Raw genomic sequence first — 14,119 nt, 5'->3', positions numbered from 1 at the left:
GTCATAGATAAATATAATCTAAGTAAGCAACTACAATAGATTACTTAGATAGTCAATTTATATTAGTGTACAACTTAAAACGATGAACTGAATGCTTGACAAATCAACATACAGCTCAAAGAGCTGGCTCAAACTTGTGCTTAAGAAAAGATTGTCAGTTAATCCACCAAAAGTGAATAGTGTGTGAGGGTCAGCTAATCTATCTGATAAAGTTAAATTAATTAATGGAAACATAAACAAGTGTAAATTAATGAAGGTTACAGTAACTAAAAAAGAGCTGATAACTTTCAAACGGCTGAACTGATTTTCTTGAACTGATTAAGAACACTCTCGATCAAGCCACCTTTCAAACAATAAAAACTAAATTAAAATAGGTTCATCAGTTTAGGAGCTATGATGCCACAGACAGATACACACGTCAAACTTATAACACTCCTCTTTTTGGGTCAGGGGTTAAAAAATACAAAATAAAGACAGTAAAACTTAAAAGATATTTTATTTGAACATTGAAAAATAAAATCAAGACAACAATATAAAAATATATGTATTATTATTATTATATAACACTTATAAGTTAAAAAAATCACAATTACAGTAAAATCTCACAAATTTAGCACTATTAAAAACCAGAGGGTACCAGATGGAAGATTACTGGAATGTTTGGTTTATTGCATTGTATAGAAAAATTCATATTAAATAAAATAAGGCATATCACAAAAATAAATACAATGTATTTGTGTTTAAGTCCTACACGTTTTTTTATAACTGTAACATAATATCTACAATTAACTAATGACATAGTTTTAAAATAATCCTTAATTGAAGTCTGTTTTTGTCCTACTTAATTAGTCCTTAAGTAGGTCCGTCCATGTAAGTGCTGGATTATTTATTGAACATGTCTGTTTATTGAAGTGCTAGATTAGTGAGATCTACTGAATTTAGTTTTTACGTATTATCTGTGGCTCATAATCAGGTTGCACAGCCTTGTGCAGGCTGTTAGCATACAAATCTAATCTTTGGGTCATTGTGAAACCCCATTTATCTTTAATTTGTCTACACAAATTCAAGTCTAACTGTGCAATCAACAAGCCATCTTTGACCCTCGACAATCCTGGAGTTCTACTGCCATCAGGTGCTGTTACATAGCTGGACCCATAAAAATGACCAAATTCTTTATGAGCTGGTTTACCATCACCAGATGTGAACTCATTAGGGAATTGCTCAGTTCCCACTCTGTTGATTGCGCAAGTAAAGTAGCTGTTTGCTATTGCAGCATTACGAGCTTCTATGCCCCACAAATGCTCACTGAGTCCAGAAACTGTGGCTGATGGGTTAAATACAATTTCAGCTCCATTAATGCCAAACATTAACCAGTTTAATGGATGATGTCTTCCATAGCAAATATTTACAGCTATTTTACCAAACTTTGTTTCAAACACTGGATGACCAGTGTTGCCTTCAAAATAATATGTTGATTCATTGAAGTCACCTACTCTTGGTATGTGATTTTTCCTATGTTTCCCTATAACAATACCACAATCGTTGATGACCACAGCTGTGTTCCAAATTGTATCACCATGAGCCTCATCTCGCTCTAGAATTGGTGAAATTATTACCATACCATATTTTGCAGCAAGCTCTTTGAGGAATTGTACACTTGCACCATCTGTGGCAGATTCAGCAAATTCACACCATGGTTGCTTTTCCCTTGTACAAAAACAAAATGGCATACTCCATGCTTCTTGTAAGCACAGAACGTTAACACCTTCTTCTGCGGCAACATTGATTATTTTACGAATTTTATCAAAAATTCCTTGTCTCTGCTCTATAATGGGTTTATTAGTAGCAGTGGCAATCGAGTTTTGGATAATTCCTACTCTAACAACACGCGGACTTCTGGTTTCTTCCTTTTGAGCTGGAAAGTCGTATGCAGCAACTTCAAAGTTGTTGCTATCGGCATATTCAATGTTGGCTGTTTTAATTTCCAGTGAATGGTTATCTTTTCGACCATAATAAATTCTGTTGAATTCTTCTAACTCGGAACCTGATAAGGAATGTGATACTAATGAATCTATGCTCACAATTTCATTTGAAGCTGCCATACTTATTACCTACTTTTTTGCGTAGAAGTGTTTGTTTGTTTACTTAAATGGTGAACAGAGTGGACCACACCCACACTAGCAGAGAACCACCTCAACAGCTGGAAACTGGAGCTGATGGCACCAAATAATCCTATACAGTTATACACACTGTAGTCTTTGCAAATAATAAATAATAGAGGGTGGACGTAATGATTACATACTCTTTGGGTGGCACAGAGTAGGTACTACTTTTTACATACGTCTGTCGTCTGCGGTCTGGACCAGCCATAATCTAAATCTATGCTACGTTAATTTTAGATGATTTTTTTAGTACATAGTTTCCCTAACTTGTGAATAAATGGTAAATAACTACAAACTTGACATTGGCTAAATAGGCTAATCTTGTACAGCCTGCAGCCATGACAGTACCAGATGAGAAAAAAAATCTCTTTACTCTTTGCTGCTCAATCTAGCTGTCTATCTGTCTACTGTCTATATTCTCTTTACCCAAGTCTCTACCTATCATAATAATTTTTTACTGTCTAATTAAATTCCTTTGGAAATGTTGTAATCACAGCGTTCATTATTATGTTGTAATATTTTTTTCAAAAACATTTGAACACATTCAAAAACACTATTCAAAATGAATGTCCTGCCAGCGCAACCTATTGGGATACAAAGCACAGCGGGCGCTGTGCCTATACGAAATGAAAAAGGTGAGCTAAATCATGCGACTGTGGTGGTCGTGGTTAATATTTAGGTAATACCTATCCAGTATCCACGTCTGAGTGGGTGTATACTGTATAGCATTCATTTTCATAGCTTACCTACCTATCTAAACTATGGCAAAAAGGGTTCAATAAGCTAGGTTGATGAACAGTATAATTACCTCATAATTATTCATTAAGTTACTAAAACAGAAATTACTGCAAATTAATTTGTCTTTACAGGTGAGATTTCTATGCAAAAAGTGAAAGTACAAAGATACATATCAGGCAAGAAACCAGACTATGCTCAAGGAGTGTCATCATCTGAGGAGTCAGACACTGAGGATTTTATAGAACAGCAAAGACCAGAGAGGAGGCATCAGATTGCACAAATAATCAGCAGAAAAGAAGAGCAGCACAGTGATACAGAAAAAGAAGTAATTATTGTTTACTAGCTGTGACCATGGCTTTGCTTGTGTGGAATTCAGTTTATTAATAATTTGTTAATAAGAATAGGTCCATAAATACATACATAACATCACTCTTTTTCCCTGAAGGGGTAAGAAGAAGTGAACACCCACATTTCCACATTTTTGGCGATTGAAAACTTTCAACATACAAGTGTAAATTAAAAATTTATAACATCCTCGACAAGTGAACACTCTCAATCAAGCCACCTTTCAAACAAAAAAACTAAAATAAAATCTGTCCATTACTTTAGGAGCTACGATGCCATAGACATACACAGATACATAAGCCAAACTTATAACACCCCTCTTTTTGTGTCGGGGGTTAAAAATGTGTTATTGTGGGTTACATATAAGAGATAGATGGAAAATCTGGTTCAGCTGTTTGAAAGTTATTTACTTTTTAGAGAGTTTTGTGTTGGGGGTTTTAAAATTTTGAATTAATGTTATCAGTAGAATCTTTTCCGAACTGGTGATAGAGTCTTGACAATTATAATAGAATCATAGTGGCACAGTAGTACATGAAATAAATTCACTTCATTTCAACAATGGTCACAGGTTGATGATCCACGTCTGCGCCGTCTACGCGATGCGGCACATTCCCCGCCTCGGCGCGCTGAGCACAAGCCTGAAATCATTGATGCTGAACCAGAGCCAGAGTCCGAGTCCAGTGAGGATGAAGCTAAACACAGCTCTGAAAGCGAGGATGACTTGGATGAGGAAGAGATTGAGAGGCGCCGACAGGCAGTTAAAGCTAAACTAGCTGCTAGGTAAGTAAATAGCAAAAATTTTGTTCTCCCACTTTAACCAGTAATACATTACACTGAAGCCAAATATTAGACGCTGAACTGGAGCCAGAGTCTGAGTCTAGTGATGAAGCTAGGCATGGCTCTGAAAGTGAGAATGACTTGGAGGAGGAAGTGATTGAGAGACACAGGCAGGCAGTCAAAGCTAAACTAGCTGCTAGGTAAGTAAATAGCAAGAGTTTAGTTCTCATACTTTAGCCAGTACATTAAACTGAAGTTACTTACACAATACAAAAGTACCTAAGAAGTGCTAAAAGATATACAAATCCTTACCTTATCCACCAAAAACAGATAGTGAAAAAATCAAAGCATATCACAAGCTGTAAAAATTGAGGTTGCCATTTTAATCATTTTATATTCTAGGGAAGCAGAAAAAGAAGTTCTAGGCCGAGATGAGGATGAAGAAATGTTGGATGGTGCAAAAGAGGAAAGTGGTTCATCTGACACAGAATATACAGACAGTGAAGAAGATACAGGTGATGTAAATTAGTTATTGTTATGCAAGGCTGCTAAGTTGTTATTTGGTGCGAGTGCTTGTAATGAACACTGAGCTGGGAAGGATTCATTTGCATATAAATAGAATCCTGAGCGTAGCGAGGAATTTAACGGCACGATGTGCAAATAATTTTGCAGTTGCGCGAAACAACATTTTTTTATGTCTTGTTAGCAGTTGCCTGTAACTTCGTCCAAATCAAATAAAAAGTTCAGACTTGTCTGGAAAAAACAGACCAAAACTCAGCTGTTTATTAAGTATGAAGAGCTATAAGTCTAGGTTTATTTTGTAACTTACATTTTGTAACTTACAGGACCAAGAGTAAAGCCAGTGTTTGTAAGAGCCTCAGAGAGAATGACTGTAGCGGAAAGAGAGCGGAAAATGAAACAACAGAAAAAGGAAGAGTCTGAAGCGAGAAAAGAGAAGGAGGAGAAGAGGAGAGAAGCTTTAAAGTTAGTTGAAGAGACCATTCGGTCTGAACAAAGAAATACACAGGTTGGTCGAATCCATATTAATTAATATTATAAATACAGAAGGTGTCTGTTTGTCAGCTTTTCACAGCCCATCCGTTGAACCGATTTTGACGAAAGATACAGTATCTGGATAGCTTTCATCCCGGTAATGGACATAGGATATTTTTTGTCCTGAAAAATCAAAGAGTTTGCCCAGGATTTGAGAAAATCCTAACCTTAAAACCTAGTTCTACGTGGATGAAGTGACGAGCATCATTGAGTTATCTAACATTGAAATTACAGTAATAATTACAGTAGGACTAGCACAGAAATTGTAATTATCATACTGTGGCAATTGTTATAATTAGTTTTTGTGGTATTGCTGCTTTAGCCAATTAAAGGTGATTTCGATGCATTGTACTCGTATCTGAAACTTTGGCGCTAGGCTTGTAGTTAAGTGATGGCATATTATTGTAAATTGAATACTTGAAAAGAGCAACCGCCGAGTTTCTTGCTGGTTCTTCACGGTAGGAACGGCATTCCGAACCAGTGGTAGATTATTTTGACGATTCGAAAGCACTTGTAAAAGTTTACTTGAATAAAAATAATTTGAATTTGAATTTGATGATAACTCAGATAGATTGTAGTCATAGAATTGTTTCATTTTCAGTCGGAACATAAAGAGGGCAACATAAATGACGTTTGCACTGATGACGAAAACGACGAGTTGGAATACGAAGCGTGGAAGTTGCGTGAAATGAAACGGATCAAACGAGACAAGGAAGAAAGAGAGGCGTAAGTAGATTTGTTCTTGGGCCATTCTTGGGAACTATACGAGTCGAAAAATGCGCAATTCGGTTGCGGTTTTTGCCATTTGGAAACGCCAATGATATTGCTGTGCAGACGAAACACTTTAGATTATTAAAAAAAAATTAATCAAGAATTTCGCCAAAAGCTATTGTGAAATTGTAAAGAAATTATGCTTTTTGTTTAAAGTACTTATTTAAAGGGGAAAGGGGAATATTTCCTAGTATATATTGGGTTATATTGGGCGGCTATTCTTAGTTCACGACCTCCCTGGCGCATGGTAAGCGCTATGGTCTTATTAGAGCTTTCGGGTTCCCGGCAGGGTTTGGATTTTATAATTTCTAAATCTCTGGTCTGGTCTGGTGGTGGCTTCGGCCGTAGCTAGTTATCACCCTACCGGCAAAGTCGTGCCGCCAAGCGATTTAGCGTTACGGTACGGTGCCGTGTAGAAACCAAAGGGATATAGGTTAAATAAATAACTGCCATACCCCTTCGAGATTAGCCTGCTTCCATCCTAGACTGCATCATCACTTACCACCAGGTGAGATTGCAGTCAAGGGCTAAATTGTATCTGGATTAAAAAAAGTTACTAGAACCAGTGTGATATGTTATAGTATGGAAAAGGAGCTGCTGGCAATCGAGCGTATGCGCAACATGACCGAGGAAGAGCGGCGCGTGGAACAGCGCCTCAACCCCAAGGTCGTCACCAACAAGTCTGTGAAGGGCAAATACAAGTTCCTGCAGAAGTATTACCACAGGTATGTTGTACTGCCATGGAGCACATCGCAACATGACGGAGGAGAAGCAGCGTGTGGAGTAGCGGTGTGTGGAGTAGCGGCGTGTGGAGTAGCGGGCGTGTGGAGTAGCGGTGTGTGGAGTAGCGGCGTGTGGAGTAGCGTAGAATACTCGTAATTTCCAGGTACAGAAGAACCACTCGGCAAAGACGTTTAAGTAAATAACGACTTTTGCGACGACGCAATAAAGCTCGCACAGCGCTGCGGCCTAAAATTTAATTGGTAGAACCACAGGTGGTGCTCCATTTTAATTTCATCATTTTTTTAGGGTTCTGTACCTCAAAAGGAAAAACGGAACCCTTATAGGATCACTTTGTTGTCTGTCGTGTTTGTCAAGAAAACCTGTTGGCAGGTAGGTAGGTCTTATAGCACAAGTAAATGAAAAAAACCCGAAAACCATGAATTTGTGGTTACATCATTAAATTGGTTATTAAAATGTGTTCATGAACAAATAATAATTATTTATTATTTTCAATTTTCAAAGTAAGATAAGATATACCAAGTAAGGTATCATATGAAAGAGCACCTGTACATCCTTAAATAGATTTTTATTTATTTTTATGCATAATAGTTGTTGATTTATCGTGCAAAATGTCGAAAAAATACCTGAGTACGGAACCCTCGGTGCGCGAGTCTAACTCGCACTTGGCCGGTTTTTTTAGTAGCTGACATTATTAGCGAACTAGAAGCAATATTTCAATGGTTACTTTATTTACAGAGGTGCATTTTATTTGGACAAAGAAGAAGATGTGTTCAAACAAGACTTCTCTGGACCCACATTGGACGATCACTTTGATAAGACTGTTTTACCAAAGGTTCGTAATCTATACATATAATAAAATTGTAGAAAAGTGGTGTCTGTACATGGAAATATATAAAAAAAGTAGCAGGGGTTGTTATTATATCGATGCCGAACCCGAAAAAAAAAAAAAAAAGAAATTGTAATTAATTATTTTTTGTCTGTTTGTCTGTTTATTTCTTATTTTGTCTGTTTGTCTCGGGGAGTTTAGGTAACACTGCAATATTTATTCAATTGATATTTATTGAAGTTTAGTTCTAACAATGTTTTTAACAATTCTGTACGTTTCGTGTTTCGTCTCAATCAATTTTTAAACTGAACACTTTCAAATAAAGATTTTTATGTATTCCTGTGAAGATGGCACTGCCATTGTTGGAATTAGAATGCCATAAGCCTACTTTGTCGTATTAATTTACAATTTGCGTAAAACCAAATTAAATTTGAATTACGCGGTTAGACCCGTTTAGTGCGCCTTAACTAACAGAATCAATGAAAATAATACATCCACCCACTAATTTTGGTTACCACTTTAAAATGATCAAAACTTTGTTCTCAGGTGATGCAAGTAAAGAAATTCGGCAGATCAGGTCGAACCAAGTACACTCATCTAGTGGACCAAGACACTACCGAGTTCGACTCTGCGTGGAGCAACGAGACATCGGCCGCTCGCCTCGCGAACTTCCGCGGTGGCATGAAGCAAGTGTTTGACAAGCCCTCCGCTAAGAGGAAACATACTGTATAGACTACTGTGATGTATAATAGTTAAGTGTAATCATATTCCCAATTAAAATCTTTAAACAAAAACAAGCTTTTATTTAAGCCATGTACTAAATTTATGGTACTGATTCTGAGCGCTATTTAGAGTATTCGCATCTCTTTCTTACGATGTAATAAGAAAAGGACAGATAAAAATTTAATTTAGAACTGTCAAACCTCGTGACTAGGTGCCAGTCGTGAGCCTATTGCTTGTAGAGTACACTAAAATTAGAGTCTTTAAATTTAAAATTCATTTTCTGTCCTTTTTAGCAGTATTTGTTTAATTCACATACAAGTTGGCCCTTGACTGCAATCTCACCTGATGGTAAGTGATGCAGTCTAAGGTGGAAGCGGAAAAAGCAGCATCAAAAAGAAAAAGATGCAGATACACTAAATTTAGTTTAGAGAAAAACATCAGAATCGACGCCAAATCCAACGAGTCTAAATTACTCCAAACACGACTCAGTTTATGATTGGTACTTGAGGAGGTCCTATGAGTTATGACCACCTCTTGGCTCCATTATGAGTCCCTTGACAAATTACTCCAAACACGACGGAGTTTATTATTTACGTCGAGAAGTTGCAGAGTCCCTATGGCTATCTCTCTATGTTCCACCATGAGTCCACCTCCATGTTACCCATTGCATTGTCATCATTCCATGTGTTCCTTTCAACAGAATCGCTTGAGGGGAACTAGTCTAAAGTTCAATTGCAAGATTTGATCACATAAAATATTAACACGGCAAGTTAAATAAAAGCTTGTAATAAATAAATAGGTCTTACGGTGGTTCAGATTATGTATTGAAATCGTTGTTTTTTCGTAAATTTTCATGCGCTTGAAAATATTTTTTTTCAGTATTTTATGGTTTTATCGTAGTTTACGATTTTAATTATTGAGTTAGAATTTTAGATAACAAAGAACTCAATTTAAAATCGTGACTGATTCACATTTTTACAATTTCGATGACTTGAATTTCATCAAAATGGGTTTAGTTATTTTAAATTAATCCACGCAGATAGGTAGGTACCTATGTTTTTAATACATGTTATTCGCAATTATATATATGGGGGTTTTTAAAATTTATTTATTTATTATTTAGTATGTCTTTAGATGCTGTGCAGCCTAAGCCGCTCTTCCAGACGTGTCGGTCTCGGGATAAACATGGACAAAACAAAGATAATGCTCAATCAGCACGTTGTCCCGACACCGGTTAGCGTCGAAAATGTTGGTATCGAAATTGTTTCACAATACAACTACCTTGGCCAAATAATTCAATTAGGCAGAAGCAATTTCGACGAGGAAGCCAACAGAAGAATTCGGCTAGGTTGGGCAGCTTTTGGGAAATTAAGTCAAGTCTTCTCATCGTCAATTCCTCAATGCCTGAAAACAAAAGTCTTTAACCAGTGTGTCCTTCCCGTCCTCACCTATGGTGCTGAAACGTGGACACTGACAAACGGCCTTGTCCATAAATTCAAAGTTGCTCAGCGAGCCATGGAGAGGGCTATGTTAGGAGTTTCCTTGAGGGATAAGATCCGAAATGAGGAGATCCGCAGGAGAACCAAGGTCACTGACATAGCCCAAACTATTAGCAAGCTGAAGTGGCAGTGGGCAGGCCATGCTTGTCGTAGAGGCGATGGCCGTTGGAGCCGGAAAGTCCTTGAGTGGAGACCGCGTTTAAGCAAACGTAGTGTGGGACGCCCTCCAGCACGATGGACTGATGATATTAAGCGGCTGGCGGGAAGTGGCTGGATGAGGAAGGCTGAGGACCGGGTGTGGTGGCGCTCTTTAGGGAAGGCCTATGTCCAGCAGTGGACTTCCACAGGCTGATGATGATGATGATGATGTCTTTAGATAGTTAAACCTACCTTTGTCATCATTTTCCGCACAATTGTGTGGAAAAGTCTTAGGTACTTAACCGCTAACACAAAACAAACATTTTAAGTCAGCGTACATTTCATACATAAACGTGTTTTATAGTAGGGTTTATTTTGATAACCCGAGTGCCGAGTTGAATGTCGCTAGTAAACTCTGCATATAATTTTATTCAGTTTAAAATTTTACAGCGGCGAGTCTCGTAAACTGATAAGTGCTGCAATTTATCTTGTTTTATACGGAGATAAGTTAAAATTTAAAACTTTTCTTTCATATTCTTGTTTCGAAGGCTCAGTGTTTTCGCGACGGGAAAGTTTTTATGCTCCTACTTAAAACGAATAAAAGAGCAACTAATCTAGAGAAAATTCGTTGGGGATAATACTTAAGTAGGTGCATTATGCAAAGTGCCGAGCGGGCTAGGTTAAATAGACTTATATAACTATGGATTGATCACGATCTAGATCTAAATGGAGACTTTAAATGGTTTAAGAACTTTCATCGTTAAGATCGCTTGAGATTTACTGCATCGACGACCGACGATGACGATAGGAAAGTTTTAAGTTGATTGAGGCTGAGATTTATAGAGCGCACTTTGACTTTGCTCAGACTTAAGACACTGTTTAAACGAGACAGCGCTATACCGCTGGCATAAATCTGTCTTGTTTTAACTTAAGTCTAAGCAAAGTCAAAGTCTACAGATTTCAACCTTAGAGGTCTGTGTTATTCTCGAGTTAACTAAGGAAAGCATTGATAATATGTGAAATGCACAGATGTGTCTAAAATAATAAGTACCTATTTATAAATCGATGTATATCTATGTGAACAGCTAAGTATGAAAAATTTCGGGGCCTTTTTTAAAAACTAAATAGGCATGCGTTTGACTGCATTCACACCAAATAGTACGTGAAGATGCAGGAGCGAGCCTGCCTAGAAGATAAGTATTCACTCTTCTTTTGAACGTAAATGGCGGGGAAAACGGAAGCTGAAGGGCATTCCATCTTAATTCCATATTCTAGCAGTGCATATTTGTTACACTATGTGTCGTAAACTTATTATTAGTCTATGGTAGAACTAAAAATAAAGTCCTTCTCTATGGCAACCCAATGGCACGACGACGTGTTTTTGTTTGATAACTAGTAGGTTTCAATTTTAATATAAATAACTAGATGATGCCTGTAACGTAAAAAGTATACCTTCCTACCTAGCGTAATATGTTCGTTCCTATATGGGATTCAAGTTATCCCTGGCCTTACCAAATAAGTAGATACCTATGGATTAAAGTTTTTTGAAAATTCCGTGGGAATTTTTGATTTTTTCAAATGGGACGCAAAGTAGCCTACGTCCATCACTGAGATGCAAGCTTTCTCTGTACGTCAAAATAGATTTAACAGATGAGCCGTGTTACCACAGCAGCCTCTGATAAATAGGATTACATTTTTCGTATTTTTAAGGTGTAATTAGTAATTATTTATTACTTATTTAATTATTTAGGTAACTAAATATAAGTATTTGCCGCAACTGAAACGGAGTTTTTATTACCTAGTCTACCGATAAAACACACACGTTCGGACCAAAAATAAAACGACTCCCGTAAACCTACATACTTAATTCAAACTATTAAAATAATAATTGTTCCGAGGTCTGAGTAGCCTCTGGGCGTGCGGGGTCTGGTTACAGTGGAATAAAAGTTTTAAAAGCGTTACAGTGAACAGAGCGGGCTGATAATAAAAGTTCCAGCCATTGAATTTTTTTTTTCAGTATTTTACGATTTTAATTATTTTAATTATTGAGTTCTTTGTAGATTACAAGGAACTCAATAAAATTAAAATCGTGACTGATTCACATTTTTACAATTTCAATGGCTTGATTTTCATCAAAATGGGTTCAGTCATTTTAAAATAATCCACTCAGATAGGTAGGTGCCTAGGTATTAAGAGATGTTGTTCGCAATGAATGTTTTTACGAGTAATTTAACATGGGTTTTATTTAAAAAAATAATGTCTTTAGAAAGAAGTTAAACCTAGCAATTCTCACACAATTTTTCTGAAAAGTCTTAGGTACTTAACCGCTAACACAAAACAAACATAAGTCAGCGTACATTATATACATAATTAATTCAAACTATTAAAATAATTGTTCCGAGGTCTGAGTGGCCTCTGGGCGTGCGGGTTCTGGTTACAGTGGAATAAAAGTTTTAAAAGCGTTACAGTGAACAGCGCGGGCGGATAATAAAAGTTTCAGCCCCAGGACGGCTCTTATGAAATGTTTTGGGGAAACAGAAACGCTGCGTTTTATAGGTATTTTGATGGCACTTTATCAAGTTGCCCTTTGTCAGTTTATGCGTTTTATGATTACTTCACCTTATTATTCTTCTCATTTCTAATGTAAGCTTAATCTACCTACGTTTTAAAACAGGCATGAAAATTACCCGTAAAATTATATTCCTATCACTTAATTTCTTATTAAGTGTATGTAGACTGCCTCGTTGGCCTGGTTCTAGCATTGATGATGTCTCGAGTTCGAGGTCCAAAGGTTTTTCTGACTAGAAATTCTCAGTTGCAGCTCAGAATTCGAAGTAGGAGTTACACAGAGATATCCACATGAATTGTAGAGAGTTTCAGGATGTCATGCGGAATTATCTACATCTATTATTTGGTTGAAATAAAGAATTTATTAATAATAATAAAAACCAGTGCCTCGGAGAGCACGTAATGCCGTTGGTTCTGCTCCTCCGTTGATCTCTCTCTGGTCGCTTCGAATAGCCATCCCATCGGACTATGAGAGTAAGGGAATAGAGAGCGCGGCGCGGCGGCGTAGCGTTGAAGATTTGTTGTCGTGGCGGAATTCATTTAATTTTAGGATTTTGATCAAGCTGAAATCTGAGGTTTCAAAACTTAAAATTAATTGGAATTTGGAAGTATAGTGCGCGCAAAACACGTAGTTAGTCCCATTTTAACACATTATAGTCTGATCGTGGGCAAAAATAGATCTCAGTCAGACTTGTTGTATTTTAATTTTTAGTCCAAGGAACCAAAACCTTAATTTTTTATAATGCGCTAAACCAGAAAAATCTGTATGGTGTAACAGGCAGCATGCGATATGCACCGCCTGCCCTCCCACTGCTAAACATGCAGGAAAAGCCAGCCACCAAGCAAGCAATTCGCACCACCACGCAGCACCACACAAATCCCAAAACCACTCGACGCACGTTTCGACGCAAATTAAGCTTTTGGTTCCTTGTATATCATGGACTTCCGTAAAGTTACACCTGCTTCTATACAAAATTCATTCCTTAGACAGCAATCCTTATATTTTAACCTGCGCAAATCGCTACTCTGTATTTTCAGTGTAAGTACAATTATCTACTGTACTAAATGAAAAACACTTTGCCCTTGCCTACTTTATACAAAATACACATATTTTATTGCCTACATTTCGAAAATTGCTGCAGTACATGTCCGTAATGTTTTGGATCCGGTTGTGGGCCGGATTGATTCATCGTTTCTCTCATAAGAGAATCATAAAGCCTGTATTCGCCTGATTGATTCATATGTTCACTATCACCCAATGTCCAACCGTAGACACTATTGCTGGTTTCGTAAGAATAGTATCGTTCTTCGGGAAGCTTTTTATACCTAACGTTCAGGTACTTTTGACGTCCTAATGGCATCTCTTCAAATAATATCTTTCTCACATTAGGATCAACTGGTTTCATTTTAGCCTCCGCCGTGATCACATCAAAACCAGTCTCTACAGATTCTTTAACGTGATGTAATATTTTGGTACGAAATGGTACAGAGTCATCAATTTGCATTTTGGTTAGACGGTTCACTTTGGTAACTTTATGATGCTGGCTCAGCACTGGTATTATTGGTAAGATAAGCGCCCTCGCAATGTCTTCTGTATGATAGCCTTTATGTTTTTCGGTAAGTGTAGCTGTTTTTATTATTTCTTCCTTGTTATTAACAAACCAAGAGATGCGGTCTTCATTTTCTTTATTGTATCTCTCCTTCAAATATCTTATAACTTTTGGGTGGCTGTAGTCAAGTGGCATTTTTACCTTATTTTATAAAAATAGATAATA

General features: G+C 37.2%; 2 protein-coding genes across 2 annotated transcripts; one reads left to right on the top strand and one right to left on the bottom strand.

Annotated features, from left to right (window-relative positions):
* Window positions 1-472: 472 nt before the first annotated feature.
* On the bottom strand, window positions 473-2,272 carry LOC123874239 (beta-ureidopropionase-like). The gene is made up of 2 exons (XM_045919476.1): window positions 937-2,272; window positions 473-591 (listed from the first exon to the last, which is right to left on the bottom strand). The coding sequence occupies exon 1, from the start codon at window positions 2,100-2,102 to the stop codon at window positions 939-941; it is 1,164 nt and encodes a 387-aa protein (XP_045775432.1). The 5' UTR covers window positions 2,103-2,272; the 3' UTR covers window positions 473-591; window positions 937-938.
* Window positions 2,273-2,574: 302 nt separating this feature from the next.
* On the top strand, window positions 2,575-8,439 carry LOC123874237 (microfibrillar-associated protein 1). Its single transcript, XM_045919475.1, has 9 exons — window positions 2,575-2,797; window positions 3,032-3,225; window positions 3,814-4,025; window positions 4,425-4,537; window positions 4,868-5,049; window positions 5,677-5,801; window positions 6,428-6,571; window positions 7,326-7,422; window positions 7,963-8,439. The coding sequence occupies exons 1-9, from the start codon at window positions 2,725-2,727 to the stop codon at window positions 8,146-8,148; spliced, it is 1,326 nt and encodes a 441-aa protein (XP_045775431.1). The 5' UTR covers window positions 2,575-2,724; the 3' UTR covers window positions 8,149-8,439.
* Window positions 8,440-14,119: the final 5,680 nt, after the last annotated feature.

This window comes from Maniola jurtina, chromosome 18 (genome assembly GCF_905333055.1).
Source record: "Maniola jurtina chromosome 18, ilManJurt1.1, whole genome shotgun sequence".
Classification (NCBI taxonomy): domain Eukaryota; kingdom Metazoa; phylum Arthropoda; class Insecta; order Lepidoptera; family Nymphalidae; genus Maniola; species Maniola jurtina.
Note: the sequence above shows the minus strand (reverse complement) of the source record. Positions and strands in the feature narration are given on the sequence as shown.